Raw genomic sequence first — 19,913 nt, 5'->3', positions numbered from 1 at the left:
GTGAATCTTTCCTTAAAATGTGAGATCTGAATTTATTATGAAGGTTCCCTCACTGAAATGTGATACAGAGTTTTGCTACTCTTTACCAAAATTGACCATTGCTCACTTTTAATACCTTTTAGATTAAATCCTCTGCATTGAGTCAATGGATTTCCATGTCTCACATCTTGTCTTCGGCTCCTCCTGTAAGTGCAGAGACATAAATAAAACGGACTTAGAATTAACATTGCTGATTACACCACACTTAAAAGATTGCATGTTTAATTTCACAATATTTTAATTGCCTAAGCTTTCATAAAGAAAACTGGTCTGATTATCTAATAGAGCTACTTCACATTTCTTGTTCAACACTTCCATGACAGGATGAGTACTTAACCCTTTTTTCATTCGGAATTAATTCTGTCCCTCCCCATCTAGGAAGAGTGATAAGATGGCTATGAAACCCTTATTATTTGCATTTCCTGGGTAAATGTTAGATTCCAAATTAATAGTGTAAATTTTAATTTAGGGACATTCAGCCAAAATTTTCTAAGATGAAACTTCTAATGTATAAATTCACTGGCATCTTCTTTCTTGTAATTTTTTTCTTAAATGAACATAGCTTTCTTAGACGAGTCAACACTTTCTAATACTTTTAAGATATTTTAAAACTTTTCTGAAATAAGTGATAGAGAGAACAGGCACATTTAGTGTAAAATTAAGCAAAATTGTTCATTTACTAGAATAAGAATTTTCCTTCAAATTTTCACTTTGAAAAATGTCAAGTCAACAGGAAAGTGGTGAGTACAATGAACACTGATAGAGACATGAATAGTTATACTTTGCCACATTTATTTTTTTCTATCATATGCAAGTACTGTGTTGTGTATTGTGTGTATATTATTTATGCACATATATGAAAACCTTTAGAAAATAAGTTTGCACACATGATAATACTTCACTCTTAAATACTTTGGCATGCATCTTATAAATAATCACTTATAACAACAGTACATTACTCGATAATATCATACAATATACATTTTATAGTAAAATTTCCCTAATTGTCTCCAAAGTACCCCTTATGGATTTTTTTTATTCATGATCCAAAGTTCACTCATTGCATTTTAGTTGTTATGTATCATCAGTTTAAGCATTTCCAAATTTAGGTACATTCTTTCTAAGCTGGTTATTTAAAGCAAAGTTTTAAATTATTTCAATACTAATTAATTTCCTGAGTCTATAAATTATATATTTTTAATAAAATTATATTTAATAAAAATTTAATAAATCTATCTATCCACATATAATTCCAATTGTATCACATAGTGAAACAAACCAAAATAGAGCAACTGATATTCTCTTAGCAATAAATCATGGGATGAAGATTGCTATAAGAGAGTAGGAAAGGAACCTCTCTTTAAATATTAGGAACACAGGGATAAACTGATTGTTTACTATCAAGGCTGAGAAATATATATAAACAAGCATATTACTTAAATGGGTTAGCTGTTAAGTCTCTCTTAACATTTTTAACCTTAAAGGTAAATTAAATATTCAGCTAAAGAGCAGAAATATTAAAATCACACAGGGATTATCAAATTCACAAAGTGAGACTAATCTCAAAGTCATTGATAGTGAAAAAAATCATTTTAAGGTTACAGCAAATCGTAGCTTGTAGATTTAATGGATTATATACATCTATTTATGGATATATAGCTATAACATTTTGTGTCATTTATGCATTCTTTTTCTAAAAAAGTCATAATCCTTATTTAATTTTACATTTCTAATACAACCACATACACACAAACTAGTAAAAGTCACTCTTGTCTCAGCAAATACAATTAATGCTGTACTCTGGAATAGCTCCTATATCAGCTTTTTATTGCATTGCATTTGCTATATTTTTAACTCACTGCATTTTTACTTGTGAGTGCACTATATTATATGAGCACCATGTGAGAGTTCTTATTGCTGAAAAAGTGATTTTCAGCCATCTAGAGAAGCAATATCATTCACAATGGTTAAAATGATTGTCCTGTGACTAGCACTATGTTATGGTTTACATAGCTGGACAACCTGAATTTATGGTATCACATAGCTTCCAGACATTCCAATACAGAAAAGCATTATTATGTCTTGGCTTAAATGATGAGATCAGCAAGACAGCTATCTGAGATTTTTTTGTATTTGTAGATTCCCTTCAGGGCATTCATACAGCATTGCAAAAGCATGCTGGTAGGCAGAGTAATATTATACTGCATGTAGGATTTGGGATTTAGGCTCAAGTTATCCATGTTTTCTCCCTTAGAGTCTAATCCTTTGGATAAACAATGAAATCATTTTGTTCTTGTATATAAAACAGATAATTTACTTGAAGGCTGAACTGATTATCTTGTCTTAGAATAAAATTTCTTACTTGCATGTCTGAATCCAGAATAAATAACATATGGGATTAAATTGCAATATTTGATACAAATGCACAAATATTTAAAATACTTGAGAATGGGGGCGCCTGGGTGGCGCAGTCGGTTAAGCGTCCGACTTCAGCCAGGTCACGATCTCGCGGTCCGTGAGTTCGAGCCCCGCGTCAGGCTCTGGGCGGATGGCTCGGAGCCTGGAGCCTGTTTCCGATTCTGTGTCTCCCTCTCTCTCTGCCCCTCCCCCGTTCATGCTCTGTCTCTCTCTGTCCCAAAAATAAATAAAACGTTGAAAAAAAAATTAAAAAAAAAGAAACTACTGAGCCAATAATGGTTAATAACTTTATTATATCAAAGTATAAACACTGATTTCTAAGTATCACTGTACTTGTTTCCATACAAAAGACACGTTTTTGATTTTCATTCCTATGAATTTCTCCATGGTATGTTTGTGTACCAGATAGATAGACAAAAAATTGCAATAAAACCAGGTAAGTTAACACTATTAAAGAAAATGAATATGGAAAATACAAGTGATCATTTTTATTATTACTATTAATCACTAAAAATAGATGAGAATTTAGGAAATACTTGATTCGGCAAACATGGTTTGCATTCAGTATGATATATGCTTAACTAAGTTTTAAAATAATTTGGAGAACTTCAATAATATGGATATTTTTAATAAAACTTTCAGTGTGCTAGCCAAAGATGGGTATGAATATGTCAAAGAATAAGATAGATATAGATAGATAGATAGATAGATAGATAGATAGATAGATAGATAGATAATAGGTAGTTAGATGACAGAGATCAAACTTTTTCAGCTTTTTGTGACAGAATTAAGACACTGCTAGAGATTCAGCTCTTTAAAGGATTACTACTTCCTCTTTCAACCCATAATACATGTTTTCCCCCTTTCCTTGTATTTTTTTTAAATTGAGAAATAATTGACATATATTATATTAGTTGCAGGTGTACAATATAATGATTGGCTGTGAGTACATGCAATGTCCACAATAAATCTAGATAACATCTGTCACCATACACAGTCACAAAATTTTTTTGCAATGCAAATTTTTAAGATATACTCTATCAACTTTCAAATAGGCAATACAGAATTATTAACTATAATCCCATGCTGTACATTACATCCCCATAACTTAATTATTCTATTATTGGAAGTTTGTGCCTTTTGAACCCCTTTGTTCATTTCTCCCATCTCCTACCCCACCGTTGGCAACCACCAATCTATTATCTATGTCCATGAACTTGGTGTGTTGTTTTTAAAATTCCACATACAAGTGAGATCATACAGTATTTGTCTTTCTCTGTCTGACTTATTTCACTTAGCATATGCCCTGAAGGTCCATCCATGTCATAAATTGCCAAGATTTCATTATATTTCATGGCTGAATAGTATTCCAGTAGGGTGTGTGTGTGTGCATGTGTGTGTGTGTGTGTGTGCAGGTGTGCACCACATCTTTACTCACTCATCCATTGAGGAACACTTTGGTTGTTTCCATGTGATGGGGTGCACATATCTTTTTGAATTAGTGGAGTTTTATCTTCAGATAAATACCCAGAAGTGGAATTGCTGGATCATATGGTAGTTCTAGATTTAATTTTTTGAGGAACCTCCATACCATTTTCCATAGTGGCTACACTAGTTTACATTCCCAACAAAATTTTCTTCCACATCCTCTCCAACACTTGTTATTTATTGTCTTTTTGATAATAGCCATTCTAACAGGAGTGAGTGAGTTGATATCTCCTTGTGGTTTTCATTTGCATTTCCTGGATGATTAGTGACACTGAGCACCTTTTCATGACATGTTGGCAATCTGTATGTCTTCTTTGGAAAAATGCCTATTCAGATCTGTCCACTTTTTTAATTAAATTGTTTTTTTAAATTATTTTATTTTATTTTATTTCATTTTTTTGCTATGAAGTTGGATGAATCCTTTATGTATTTGGATATTAACCCTTATCTGGTCTATGGCTTGCGAATATTTTCTCCCATTCAGTAGGTTGCCTTTTCTTTTGGTGATGAAGTCCTTTCTGTGTAGAAGTTTTTTACTTTGATACAGTCCCACTGGTTTATTTTTTCTTTTGTTCTCTTTGCTTTGGAGTCATATCTAAAAACTCATCCGTAAGACTTATATCAAGGAGATTAATGCCTATGTTTTCTTCTAGGAGTTTTGTGGTTTTAGGTCTTATATTCAAGTCTTTAAATGATTTTGAGTTAAATTTTGTCTATAGTGTAATATAGTATTCTAGTTTCATTCTTTTGTATGTAGCCGCTCAGTTTTCCCAACACCATTTATTGAAGAGACCGTCTTTCCCCATTGCATATTCTTCCCTTTTTTGTTGTAAATTAATTAACCATATATGTATGGATTTATTTCTGGGCTCTCTATTCTGCTCTATGTGTCTCTATGTGTCTCTTTTTTATGACAATAGCATATTGTTTTGATTATTATAGCTTTGTAATCTAGTTTGAAGTCAAGAAACATGATGCGTCCAGCTTTGTTCTTCTTTTTTTTTTTTTTTTTTTTTATTTTTAAAAAAAATTTTTTTTTTCAATGTTTATTTATTTTTGGGACAGAGAGAGACAGAGCATGAACGGGGGAGGGGCAGAGAGAGAGGGAGACACAGAATCGGAAACAGGCTCCAGGCTCTGAGCCATCAGCCCAGAGCCTGACGCGGGGCTCGAACTCACGGACCGCGAGATCGTGACCTGGCTGAAGTCGGACGCTTAACCGACTGCGCCACCCAGGCGCCCCCAGCTTTGTTCTTCTTCCTCAATATTGCTTTGGCTATTTGGGTCTTTTGAGATTGCATACAAATTTTAGGATTATTCATTCTAATCCAGTGGAAAATGCCATTGGAATTTTGATAGGATTATACTGAATCTGCAGATTTCTTTGGGTAGAATGGCGGTTTTAATAATATTTATTCTACCAATCCATGAACATGAATTATCTTTCCATTTGTTTGTGTCTTCAGTTTCTTTCATCAATGTCTTGTAGTTCCAGCATACAGGTCTTTCACCTCCTTGGTTAAATTTATTCCTAGGTATTTTATTCTTTTAACACAATTGTAAATGGGAATGTTTTCTTATTCTCTTTCGGATAGCTCATTATTAATGTATAGAAATGCAACAGGTTTTTGAGTGTTGATTTTGTACCCTTCAATTTTACTGAATTCATTTATTAGTTCTAACAGCAAACCTATGATACATGGTTTCATATCAGGCATGATATTTTAACATTAAAAAATTGCAAGGTAGTTTCAGCTCTTTCTTCATTAGAAGGAAATGATTAAGATCATGATTTGTGGTATTAGGATGACAATATGAAATCTACCTTTAAACATACATCTTAGAAAAGATAACTGGGGTTGTAATTAGAGGGAGAATATGAGAAAAAATCACAAATATGTAATGATAATCTATACATAGGATGGAATTTTACTTGAGAACTATTCTTTGTTTGTTAAATAAAAATGCTTGTTCACCAAAGCCAAGGTCTGGAAATTATGCAGGGAAGGAGTGTAATCTCCAGTTCCACATTAGAGCTGAGAGGCTGGTATGCCTCAAGGACTATGGTAAGAATCACTTTGTAATCCTCACATCACTTTCATTCTTAGGAAGTGTGTTGCTTCTGGGACACTTGGGTGACTCAGTTGTTTGAGCATCCAATTCTTGGTTTCGGCTCAGGCCATGATCTTGTGGTTTGTGAGTTTGAGTCCTGCACTGGGCTCTGCGCTGATGGCATGGAGTCTGCTTGGGATTCTCTCTATCTCCCTCTGCCCCTCTCCCACTCGTTCTCTATCTCTTAAAAGAAATAAAATAATAATAATAATAATAATAATAATAATAAAGAAAGTGTGTTGCTTCAGCTTCCTTTAGCACTAAATCTGTTTAATAGATAGATGATTGTATTCTAGGGGTTAGACATGCCAATTTTTGGAACTCTTTGTCAAGAAAATGTATTGTCCTACAAACCATTATGGTAATAATTTTTAAATATCACTGCTATCGTAATTGGGAGTGCAAAACAAGTTTGGTAAAAAAGAATACCAGCAATGACTACAAATATAATTGATTTGAGATTACATGTGGAGTTTGCTTTCCTCATACTATGTGTTCAGGTTTAGATCTCTAGTCCAGTGCCAGCAGAAGATCTCAGGGTACTGAGGTTCTAAACTTCTATGTAGAAATCAAAAGACACCATAGACTTCCTGCCTAAATCTTAAAATGACACAGAAGAACATGGGTCTTTGAACACAGATACTAAAAAGTATTGGTTTGGGGTGCCTGGGTGGCTCAGTCGGTTAAGCGGTCGACTTCAGCTCAGGTCATGATCTCGCGGTCCGTGAGTTCGAGCCCCGTGTCGGGCTCTGTGCTGACAGCTCAGAGCCTGGAGCCTGTTTTGGATTCTGTGTCTCCCTCTCTCTGACCCTCCCCCATTCATGCTCTGTCTCTCTCTCTGTCTCAAAAATAAATAAACGTTAAAAAAATTTTTTAAAAAAGTATTGGTTTAAAGAAAGGGTGTTCTCTTCACATTTCATGCCTTTAAATACAAAAGTCTTTCAAATTTTCCATCCCAGGCCATGCCTGTGTACTCCAAATTCATATTATATGAGATTGAACATCTCATAGGCACTGCTAACATCATCTTTCTCTCCACATACCTGCTCCTTCCATAGTCTTCTCTTTCTCAGGAAACTACAACTGCATATGCTCAGTTCTGAGGACTTGGTTCATTCTTCAGTCCTCTCTTTCTCTAACATCCTACATATAATACATCAGCAGATGCTGTGAGCTCTATCCAGAATCAGACCACTTTGCCACCTCCACCTCTATCATCCCTGTGCGAGCCACCATTCTATCTTACCTGGATCCTCACGGTGCCCTAACTACCTTGCAGCTTCTGTCTCCTCTCTCCCCATCCACTTCCTATCCCAGGGCTATAATCCAGCCAAACCCAACCAGATGATCTTTTCAAACCAAAAGTCAAAATAATATCATTCATGTGCTCAAAAGCCCTCAGTAGCTTTCTGTTTCACTCTAAACAAAAGCCTTCAATAACTTACTAAGTCCTAAGTCATCGTGCATTCTGGCCTCGTTTCTTCCTACCCTTCCTTTTTCTCATTCCAACATAGCCCCATTAGTTTCAGTGCTGTTTCTTGAACAATCTCGGTGCACTCCAGCTTTAAGGATATGTGGTTCCTCTCCCTGGAATGCTATTCTCCCAGATAATGCCTTTGTGCCATTCCTCCTCACGTAAGTCCATCTTCAAACATCACACCTTCAGTGGGACCATCCACTTAATATTGCAACTCCCTGCTTCCCACATCCTCTGTCTCCCTTCTTTGCCCTTTTAAAATTCATAGACCTAAAAAAACAATTAAAAATTTTAAAAAATCATGGACCTTATCATTATTTGATACACTAGAGGGCTTCCTTATTTATTTATTTTCTGTCTTCCCCCTCTAGAATTTATTATCCCTCAAGGCAGGAATTTTCATCTTTTTATTGTTCTTGTTTTTCACGTTGTATGCCTAGCTCTAGAACATTGCCTGGCAAATAACTGTCCCATGATACAAATTTGTTGAACTAATAGGTAAAAGTATCAGTACAATCTTGACAGGCACAATACTTCTGTCTTTAAGGGCCTATATGTATAACAGAGAGTAAAGAAGCTATAAAACACCTTCACCCCAATGATTTTACTTGAAAATCATTAGTGCTTAAGGCTGGTCCTATTTGCTCTCTCCTGCTGACCCTAATTTTGTTAGGTTTTGGCCTTGCCACCCATCATGACCCACATCAAGAGATGACTGAAAATAGCTATGACCTTGGCTGACCCTAAATTATGCATATTCTTTGTTCTATAATCAGTGTCACTACTGGTGGTCCCTTCCAACTTAGTGCAAGTTGGTTCAGAGTTTCCTATCTGAGCTTTTGCTTGGATAAATGGCACTTAGCCTCACATTGCCTAACTCTGTCAATCTGACCAGCATCCATGCACTTACCCCTCTAAGAGGTAAACAGCATGGGCATCAAGGTTCTGAAAGCAATTCAGGGTAACCATGTTGGAGCAATGTTCCTGTTGCCAAAACTAAGAAAACGTTTGATTATAGAAATATTAAGTGCCACAGGAAACCCTAGGAAGGTGGAGTTTAATCATATACTGAAGCACATAAAAACTCAGGTAATGCAAAAATGTTACATGCTGTTTGAACTTTTTGATGGTCCACAGGATTGTGTAGCTACAGGAGCTTTAAGAGGAGAAATAAATTTTTCCAGAGAGATTTTTAAATAAAGAGAACAAACTGAGGGTTGATGGGTCAGGGGGAGGGGGAGAGAGGAGAAAATGGGTGATGGGTATTGAGGAGGGCATGTCTTGGGATGAGTCCTGGGTGTTATATGTAAGCGATGAATCATGGGAAGCTACCCTGAAGCTAACAGCACACTGTATACACTGTATGTTAGCTAACTCGACAATAAATTATATTAAAAATAAAATAAAATAAAAACCAAAACCCCCCACAAAAAGCCAAAGGACTGTATCCTCACATATCTGTGAAAATCTCAAGTTATAAAGCATAGGCATTTACTTCATTCATTGACTACACATGATGCTGAACATAGCTACTATTTCTTTTTTTTTTTTTTTCAACGTTTATTTATTTTTGGGACAGAGAGAGACAGAGCATGAACGGGGGAGGGGTAGAGAGAGAGGGAGACACAGAATCGGAAACAGGCTCCAGGCTCCGAGCCATCAGCCCAGAGCCTGACGCAGGGCTCGAACTCACGGACCGCGAGATCGTGACCTGGCTGAAGTCGGACTCTTAACCGACTGCACCACCCAGGCGCCCCAATAGCTACTATTTCTAACGCCATTGAAAAGAATACGTGTGGAGCATGACTCAGTTGTCTGGGAACATCGCTTTTGATTCTCAGCTGAATGTTTGGGACTCACCGCTTCCCAGTTGGGTAGAATCTTGAGCAAGAATGGCCATCCCAGGCACAGTAAGGGTCCCTGGCCAGGCAGCAGTCAGCACAGGCTGTACCATAGATGTGGCAGCGATGCAGAGACACTTGGGAAACCCCTTCATTGGAGCTCACATACAACTGTTGCTATTAGAGGAAAGATTATGATTTATTTCAGATGTGGACATTAAAGAGGACTTTTAGCAGGAACACGTTATAATATGTGTCTATACCAACTTAGATTCATTTTAAAATAGGCTAAAAATAAGAAGCGAAGTACAGAGGGTAGAAAGCCAAAATAAATAGAATTCTCCTATGTTAATATGCTTAGAACATTACCACTTTCCTGTTTAAAAAAAAAAAAAAAAAGCTCAGAGCCCTATGTAGAACGGTAATACATTTTAGACATTGGGATTTATTGTTCTCTCAGATGTGAGCTAATATATTACAGATTTAAATTATGATGTTTGCTTTCTTTTTTGAGTGCACAGGCAGCTTTCTTTTTCTTCAAATATGGGAACCCATCACCTTGTAAATTTGAAAAAGTCAAGTCTAAAATAAAGGGTATTTTTAAGTTTAAGGAAAAGAGTACACAGTATTAGATAAAATTGAAGAAAAACATGTTTCACATGCCTTTGAAAATAACATATTACTCATTAGAGGAATTTTAAATTATTTAGAAGAATACCAGCATTTATATTTAGATATGTCTTAACTTTTCTGTATGACCCAGTGATCTGCAGCACCCTAAGTCATAAATAAAGATTTCACTCTCCTTCATTTGTACGATGTCAAGAGCTTCTTACGATGCTGCTCCAATTCTTTTATCAATGCATAAATTAGTTCTCAGGAGTTGAAAGATTAAGTTTCTAACTGACACTTATTTTATAAAGAAGTGATATCGTATAATTCAAGCTAGAGAATCTCTAAGCTGGAACTTAAATATGTACATATATGCACATGTACACACACACACACAGACATCTATACATATTTCACATATACAACTTAAAATTTAAAATTTAAATTAACAGGGGCACCACTGATCCACTAGGTTCTGGAGCCACACTTCTGGGATTCAAATCCCAGTGCAACCACAAATACACTGTGAAACTTTTCTGAATCTCAGCTTCCTCTTTGATAAAGCCGGGATAATACAGTACCTATACCACACAGTTTTTTTAAAGAACTAAATGTAAGGGCTAACTCCATATAAAATCCTTAGAATAGGGTCTGACTCCTGATCTCTCAACGAGTGTTAAATAACATAGTAGAATAAACTGCCAGTTAACTATCATCTTACAATTTTTTAATTCTAATTAATAATTTGAATAAAATCTCAGTGTACTGTTCAATAAAAAATATTTTATTCAGATCAATTAATTTTTTAGAAAATGGGCTGAAAATGATTGATCCCTACTTGAGACAATCAAACTATAGGAAAACAATAGCATATTTTGACCGTAATAATTTCTCTAAGAACATTTCAAATAAGAATTGATTGAGTACAGATATAGTGAATATATCAGCTGCATCAAAATATTTTAAGGAAACTGGTTTATTTCAGGAAATAATATGGGTAGTTTTATTCTAGAAATTATCATTTGTATTAATCCAACTATTTTGTGATATATGGAATGCAAGAATAAACTAGGGAATAAGGAAGCATAAAATAGAAAATAATATAATCTGAGCACTAGGGAAGGTACTAAATTCATGGTATTTAAATGTATATGAAATACCATCGATGATCTGTACTTCTTTCTCACTGAAAATTTAATGTAGTATTCAGTTGTGCAAATGAGTTCCCCAAAACTCAAATAATTACCATATCCTAAATCTAATGATTGAAAGAAACATTTTTAATTATCTGTAATATAAGATGTTGAAGACAGATGTAATACTCAGTCTCTCCTGTGTGCATACGTGTGTTGCATACTGCAATTTAACGGAACGTATTGTGAACTATGAGGTACCAGCTGAATTTCAAGTTGTATTGTAACTTGTATTACTGTAATTGTATACTGAACTACTCTGCCACACAAATGGCTCTGTGTCCTTTTTGAATTTTATTCTGACACGTTCTCTTTTCATTTAGCTACTGTAAACAAAGGGCTTCCCTGCTGACTTCAAAGACAATTCTGACTTGGGATCAGCTCCCTAGGACATTGGGGAAAATGACGAATGGCTTCTTGTTACTTGGGAAAATGTTTGTTATGCACCACACAAACATTTTTACAGATGAGATCTTTAGCTCCATTGTACCCTATTTATTTTTCTTCATAAAACTGAGTCAAGTGAAAAGAGTACAAGACTGACTGTGGAATACTTCTTCATCTGTATCAGACCAAATAAGGTAAAGAACAGTAACGTTATGTCATCATTTCTGCTAACACTTAAAATCTTTATTCCATATTCCAAGAAAAATAGATCTCAGACTCTTTAAACAGTTACCAAGACCTGCTTTACTTTAGGCAATTTATATAAATTAACTCATTTGTGAGAAAAGCATTACCTTGTAGAGGCAGAAACTTGGGTCAGTGAAGTTTAATGATCTGTCCATAATTTATGGACAAGTTAGTATTCAAATGCATGTCAGTCCCACTCTGAAGCCTATTCCACTTTTGACTATATGACTCTGCCCCTTAGAACTTTCTTCAGAGAGAACACCTGTGCCTGGAGAAGTACATGAGTCACACACGTAGAGATTGGGATAGGGCTTTTCCTTTTCATGGTCATTGTGCATTTGCATGTGCAGGCACGAATTAGAAGATTAAACATTCCCGACAATCACAGTCAAACATTTCTTCCTCTAAACCTGAATCCTTATATGGTTTAGATTTGAGACATTCAGATTTTTTAATGATATGTATAAACTCTAAAAAAAAATAGCACTTCCTTAGAAATAAGCATAAAAGAATGCACTGCACATTTCAAACATGTGATAGCAGCAGTGACTCAAAAGAGGATTGATTACTCATTCCAAGCCCCTGAGAATGTCTGTGATGTTATAGTAGCCCAAACATTATGCCGAGATCTTCCTACAAAAAGATTACTTTTATTTTGGTTGGCTTCACACACTGTAATATTTGAGAATATAGGATATACAAAATGTTGGAATATCTTGCTGTATATATTTATATGTTCTCCTCTGATGGGCTTTTATACAAAATAGACCTATTTTGTCTTCCATTAATGGCTTGTAAATGATGTACAAAAATTAAAGGTGATTCTGTGGTATCCTGTAAATCGTATTAGTTATTTTTTAACACTAAAATTAATATTTTACAGAATATATTTTTCATCATAGTAAAGGTTTATAACATGCAAATAAAATAAAAACGGGGTTGTTTTTACCTTTTTGGATGAAATTTTCAGTGTTGTTATAGGAGCATGATTCTGAAAATTAAAAAAAAGGGGGTCAGCTGTTAAAATAATTCTTTAAAAATATTTACATTAAAATGTTCTCTTTTCCGTTAAAATTCAAGAAATCATCATTTCTCTATATATGCATGTATACTTTCAAAGTTTAGCAACACTTGTCTATAAACTACATTTCCTTTGCTGGTGATAAAGATGGGTTGTGACACATATCTATGCTTAAACTAAAAAAAAAAGTAGCAATTATAACACATGATCAACACAGTCATTAGAAAAGGAATAAAAATTTGAGAAATTTGAAAGAATTGAAAAAATTACATCTTGGAATATTGAACCCAATGAATAAAACTTAGGCTTGAATGGGGTGGGTAAGATGCTGTGGAATGGTACCCCATGTTATTCCTCCACAGCAGAAGCACTACCTGCATAAGATACTACCTTGCACCTGCCAGAGGTTGCTTTGGAAGGATGTATTAGAACGAATTATGCTTATTAATTCTTCTGTTGCAAACAAAGAAATATTGTTAGAAAATGTCCTCTTGATAAATGTGAATTAGTGAAAGTACCTAAGAATTTTCTGAAATAGTAATCCTTTTTGAAAGTCACTCTATTCATAAACTTTATTCTTAAACAAAATATACTTCCTTTCAAAATTAGACTTGCGATAACCTGATAAATATCTGTGAAGGTTCATTTGAATAGCTCCAGTCAGAGCAAGCACTCAAAATTAACGGTACCTACAATTATTTCGTTTCTAGAGGTATGTGTTCTTACACATGTTCAAAAGAGAAAATGGTAATGTATCTAAACTTCATTTGCCACAGGTTTTGATCATTGTTTAGAAACACACACACACACACACACATACAAAACATATTGCAATTTATATAAGTTAAGTTTGAGGAAGCTGGATGTATTTTCAGGAAATATTCTGGACAGAGGATTAAAAGAAGAAATTATGGTTCTGCACTCTATAAAATAAACAAAGGGTCTGGTTTTTAAAAGTTACATTGTGTTTTCTGCAATATATCAGGGTGACACTTAGCTAAGGAGTTTGTTTCAGTTCAAATGCATTATTTCCTCACGTGCTAATCACAGTATATCATACACACCCAGTTATTTTTACCTCACATCAGAAAATATGACACAAATACCATGTTGAAGACAGTAAGTAACTTGTATTTGGTAACTGTGTCTCTGTTTAGGCATATCAATCACTGGCATAGGGTTCCATAAGAAAGCTCAACTTTTTTTAGTCTTGACTGACTCTATTTTTCCACTGAGAGTTTATTCTTCATGATGATAACACCAGCATAACTTATATAACAGACCATAAGTAGTTAGCACATGATCAGAATGACTCACATTTCTTTAAGAGCTTTCCATAACTTATATGTTTGGGTTTGTGTCAAACTCAGTTAAAGTTTTCTGCTTATTAAAAACTGATATTTCAGAATTAAAAATGAAGCTCTGCAATAATAATAATTTTTGCTAACTTCAGGAAAATTCCAGAATAAAGTACTTTGCTATTTTGGCCAAGCCAAGTTGTCCTTATTGAATCGAATGAGGAAAACATATTTTATCTATAATGCAATTTTGGTTAATCTAGTGAACCGATCAATTCTTTTATAAAGCAAGGCGTAGAAAAAGCACTTGAAGGTACATAGTTAACATTTGGTAAGCACAACATTAATGCGCTAATTATGAAGAACCTTATGCCAAAGTGAGTCTAGCATTAAAAATTGTAAATTTAATAACATACTGGAAAAATTGCCAGAGTTCCTCAGATTTCATTTGATTATTTAAAAAAAATGTTTTCCTTTAAATTTAAAATTTATTAGCATAACCCCAAAAAATGCATCTTGATCACTTACATGCTTATAAATTCAGTAATATATGTTCCCATATATTAATAAGTTAATATATTCTGAGTCTGCTGAACTAAGCAAAGCAACTTAACTGACCAAGCAATAGCCTGCTCATGGGAGTCCTACAGTGCTAATTGTACTGTTAAAGGCTGACTCTGGGGGCGCCTGGGTGGCTCAGTTGGTTGAGCGTCCGACTTCAGCTCAGGTAATGATCTCACGGTCCGTGAGTTCGAGCCCCGCATCGGGCTCTGTGCTGACAGCTCAGAGCCTGGAGCCTGCTTCGGATTCTGTGTCTCCCTCTCTCTGACCCTCCCCCGTTCATGCTCTGTCTCTCTCTGTCTCAAAAATAAATAAATATTAAAAAAAAAAATAAAGGCTGACTCTGGTCTTTTGATATCCATGGGCTTTTTTTTTCTCCCTTAATTGATTAATTTGGAAATAGTAGTCTGCAATAGGATTGATTCCATGGTAAAGTATCTTCGTAGTCCTAACAGATCCTCTGGCTGTGTTTTATCCATTTTTCCAAGTATTTATCAGATAAACCACTCGAACTTCAATGACTTTCATCTTAAGGAAGGAAGGGTGTGCAGAACACCACAAATCTGCTCTCCAGGATCACAGATACATAAAGAACAGGCACCTTTTTCTGAGCAGGTTATGTCTTTCAGGAATGAACTTCCTTCTGTGTGCCTTTTTATTGTTGTGGTATACTGTTTTTCTTTCTTCCTTTTTTTTTAAGCCCACATTTAAGAACAAAGAGAACAATAATGAAATCTCAAGTTCAGCAGAACATGAGTTTTGAGTGGTAAAGAGACAACATTTGTTTTATGTAACCAGAGTGACATTTGAATTGAAAGCAATAAAACAAGAGAAAGCAAAGCAGTTTTTCTTAAAATTCCTGGATAAAAAATTATGAGAAAGTTTATCTAACAATCAATAATGTAAAGCATTTAAGTTTCAGCGGCTTGTGAAGCAAATGATAAAAGCCCTTTCACGGCAAATTTTTTAGACCTTGACCACAAAAGCCCATTTATAAAAATAATGATGACCAAAATTCTTGGAGTCGTGATAATTGCTGAAAAAAACTAATCTTTTAATGTTAACTTCAAATGTATAAAAAAAAAACACTTCAGTAAAATATTTGCTCTATATTTCTCACTTTATCTAGCGTTTCCTACCCTCAAAAATTTATGACATTTATTTGATCTTTTATCAAGTATTTTTTCCTCCCAAGTGGCCCTAAGATGAAATAATTCCATCCATCATGCATGTTCTGAGATTAACAAAAGAGATGTTCAAACCTTAAAGACTTCTAACTCCTCCAGAATGAGCTCACCCCTGGAAGAGCTATTAGCAGGAAGAACCACCACCTTCTGCACAGTGCCTCGATCTGAATCAAAGAAAAAAGAAAAAAAAAAAACACCTCAATGCGATGTAGGAAAGAAAGACATTTAAACACAAACCCACTGGCTTAGAATTTAGAATATTATTTATGTAATTAATTAGTCATCAAGAAAACACCATGTATATTCAACTATTACCATTTGCCGCATTCTAATTTTATTCCAAATTTCATGTTTATTTTATTTTATATTTTTTCAAACTTCGTATGTTTAAATTGAGGTAATATATAATTCAGACTGAACTAATAAGAACATCTTATATTTTGTACCTATTTGGTAGTCAGAACTATGAGAGAAGAGAATGTCTGAATGTCTTATAAAGTCAAAAGTTCTGTTTCTGAACCAAGTGTGTATTCTTTAAATATTAATACATTATTGTAAGTTTGGCCCTTAAGAATATTAGTTAAACCTCCAAACCAACGTTATAAAGACACTCCCAGGTTTTCATTAACACTGATACATAATGATTTGATTATCTGAGAAAAAAGATGAATTCACAAATGAATTTTTATAATTGTACTATAAGCACGAGCACTAGAAACTTACATTTGATCTGTGGCCACGAGAGATTTCAGACACAATAAAATGTTTAACTCGCAATTCAAAATAATTTTAAAAGCAGAAACATAAATGTGTTATCATCTCAGATGTGGACACCTATTTACAGAATAATTCTACTGTTTTCACACACATATACACACATTTGAGAGAATTTTTTGGATATTCTTAAAATCCAGGGGAAAATATGAAATTAGATGGTCCAAATAAACTGAAGCAAAAAAAAAAAATTTACTCATATTTCCAATGAGATTGCCCCAATCTCATTTATTTGTCACTCAATAAATTGTCACTCAATTTACTGAGTGACACCCAAATAAATGTAATACATACAGAAAATGTTATTTATGCCAATATTCTTAGTTAAATAGTTTCATATGTCACATAAGCATTTTATAGACATATAATTTTGCCACTCTACCAATCACATACATTTTAGGTTTAAAAGAAATTAGTTGAGATTCGGCAACGTGGGGTTAAAGCAAATTTGTGAATGAATGATATAGTAAAAATGTATTTCCTCACCAAAATATTACAATATTACAATACAATACAAAATATTACAATATTACAATAATTAATGAGCTGTATCATAAGCATCAAGTCATTAGTTTTAAGTATGAACATGTAACTGTGGGTGTATGATTTGTAAAGATATATTATGGTCAACAGATACTGGAATATTTAAAAATTGAGTTGTACAGGACTTTAATCATTTAGTGATGAATCCCATAATTCCTAAATCTCACATCTCAAAGTGGTCTGTATTCCACAGGCAAGAGTATCTCTGACATAAAAGATCACATTTCACATTGATAGTTTCTATCTTATCAACCTAAATTGAAAGATTCAAAATAATTCTTACTTTTTTAAAAGTAATCTCTACACCCAATGTGGGGCTCAAACTCATGACCCCAAGATCAAGAGTCAAATGCTCTATTGACTGAGCCAGCCAGGTGCCCCTCAAACAATTCTTAGTAAAAAATAAACTCTACTTTAAAATGTTACCAATTAAGGGGCGCCTGGGTGGCTCAGTGGGTTGAGTGACTGACTTTGGCTCAGGCCATGATCTCACAGTTTGTGAGTTCGAGCCCTGCGTCGGGCTCTGTGCTGATAGCTCAGAGCCTGGAGCCTGCTTCTGATTCTGTGTCTCCCTCTCTCTCTCTGCCCCTCCCCCACTCATGCTCTGTCTCAGAAGTAAATAAAGATTAAAAAAAAATTTAAATAAAATGTTACCAACTAAAAAATTAAAACCTATTAAGTATAATAAAAATGTTTGTACAGAAGAACAAGACCTAGAGATTTTGCCAGACCAATCCCTGTGCCCTGTGAGGATACAAAGTATGAGCACCTGATTTTAGAAGTTCCAAACTCTAAATTTGATAGCAATTGGTACTATTTTTCTTGGAAGATCGGTAAATGTGTGTATAAATTTGAAGTGAAAAACATTGGGCGATGCTGTGCAGAGACAGGTCACAATTAAAATGGATGAGTATGGTTGCAGGTGTTCCCCAGTTTCTATTAACAATTCATCACCAAGAGCCTTGGAAACTTCTAAGGGAATAGGATGTACCAAAAACCCTAAAATAAAAACTTTGAAATTGTAACAGCTAGGTCAGGATTTGTGTAGTACTGTGTGTGAGCACGTGTATGTGCGTGTATGAAGAATGAGAGTGTAAAACCATCTTTGTTTTAAATCATGTTATCATAGGCATTATATTTTCTTTTCTTTTTTTTTAAAGAGGTCACAACAGAGGTTTATGGTTCCTTGCTGCAGCTTGTAGCCATTCTTCATGACAGCAATGACCTCTTTCTTGAGCAGAGACAGAGCAGAAACTGTGTAACCATACTCTCAAATAAAACTTCATGAAAAAGAATCTTGATTACAGGGATTCCCAAAGATAAAACTATCAGCTCTGAAAAGAAGTAAGTATTCTCAAATGAGACAACTGGCTCCTGTTTTTAATGTAACGTTTTAACTTACTATGTGAGCCATATTTCACACAAATCATCATTACTTTTGAAAGAATCCACAACAAATACGCACACACTTTATTCATGCCATTTATAAAATATTACCCAAAGAGTGGCTATAAAAATGGTTTAATAAAAAGATAAAGCAATACATGCTTTTGACTCCTTTGCAATATAAGCTAGAACATCACTTTTATTTTTTTCAACGTTTTTTATTTTATTTTTGGGACAGAGAGAAACAGAGCATGAAAGGGGGAGGGGCAGAGAGAGAGGGAGATACAGCATCGGAAACAGGCTCCAAGCTCCGAGCCATCAGCCCAGAGCCTGACGCGGGGCTCGAACTCACGGACCGCGAGATCATGACCTGGCTGAAGTCGGACGCTTAACCGACTGCGCCACCCAGGCGCCCCGAACATCACTTTTATTTATTGCTTGTCTTTCTATTTTAGTTATTTTTTTGTTGTGCTGGTAATGATGAGTAGATTCCCTTTTATTTTAAGGCCATGAAGATAAAAATACATTTTTCTAACAAATAAAACTGACTGTTAACTTGTCTGAAATTCTTGCAAAAAAATAAGCAAATTCAAAAATTGGTAACATTTATATTTGAAAATCAAGTTCAAACAAAATCATAGAAATGCAAGATCCCCAGAGAGAAACACATATTTATTGGATGCCCACTATGTGTCTGGCTCTATGATAAAAATATATTATTTAATTCTGACATTGAAGAAAATAAACATCCATTTTAGTTCCTTTACTTTTCCACCTTTAGGCATGTACTGGTACTTATGAGCTAGTATTTCTGCAGCGTTCTTCATTACACTGGTTCAACTTTCATCAGTACATCACAAATGAATATATCAGTTCTTACTAGAATTCCATATATTAAAGTTTTATATTCATAAATTAGAATAGTCATTCAAATATGTGGATTCAAATATGAATAGAATAGCTTTAAATCTTTGTGGTGTTATGAATCATCATTATTAATTTAGGTTTCATGAGACCTTAAAGTTATGTAATTTGGGAAGCCTTCTTTTAAAATAATATAAAAATACAAAAAGAGTTGTTTGTGTCTTCCCCCAAACAATTACAAAGAGGAACTCTAAATTTTATGCTAAGTCCGCCTCTAATAATTAGTTTAGCTTTCTAAAAAAAAAAAAAGAAAATTGTCCATAAAATTGGACAATGCATTCCTTACATTGAAGAATCTCTATCTAATGAAATCTAACCTATAATATCTTATCAGTAGAATTTTATTGTCCAAGATCATCTTCCACAAGTCAGCAAAAGGTTGAAAATTTTCTTCTTCAGTTAAATC

The 19,913-nt window shown here is 34.4% G+C and overlaps 1 protein-coding gene across 1 annotated transcript in view; it reads right to left on the bottom strand.

Moving 5' to 3' along the window:
• SEMA3C (semaphorin 3C) overlaps window positions 1–19,913 on the bottom strand; it is a 176,986-nt gene that overhangs the window by 9,428 nt on the left and 147,645 nt on the right. The window contains exons 13-16 of the mRNA XM_025929564.2: window positions 15,956–16,044; window positions 12,763–12,804; window positions 9,395–9,552; window positions 116–183 (exon numbers count right to left, since the gene is read on the bottom strand). Of these exons, the coding sequence (XP_025785349.1) occupies window positions 116–183; window positions 9,395–9,552; window positions 12,763–12,804; window positions 15,956–16,044 (357 nt within the window). The remainder of the gene's footprint in view (window positions 1–115; window positions 184–9,394; window positions 9,553–12,762; window positions 12,805–15,955; window positions 16,045–19,913) is intronic.

Source organism: Puma concolor, chromosome A2, assembly GCF_028749965.1.
Source record: "Puma concolor isolate L17-30 chromosome A2, mPumCon1.1.hap2, whole genome shotgun sequence".
NCBI lineage: Eukaryota > Metazoa > Chordata > Mammalia > Carnivora > Felidae > Puma > Puma concolor.
The sequence above is the reverse complement of the archived record's forward strand: the minus strand, read 5'-3'. Positions and strand labels throughout refer to the sequence as shown.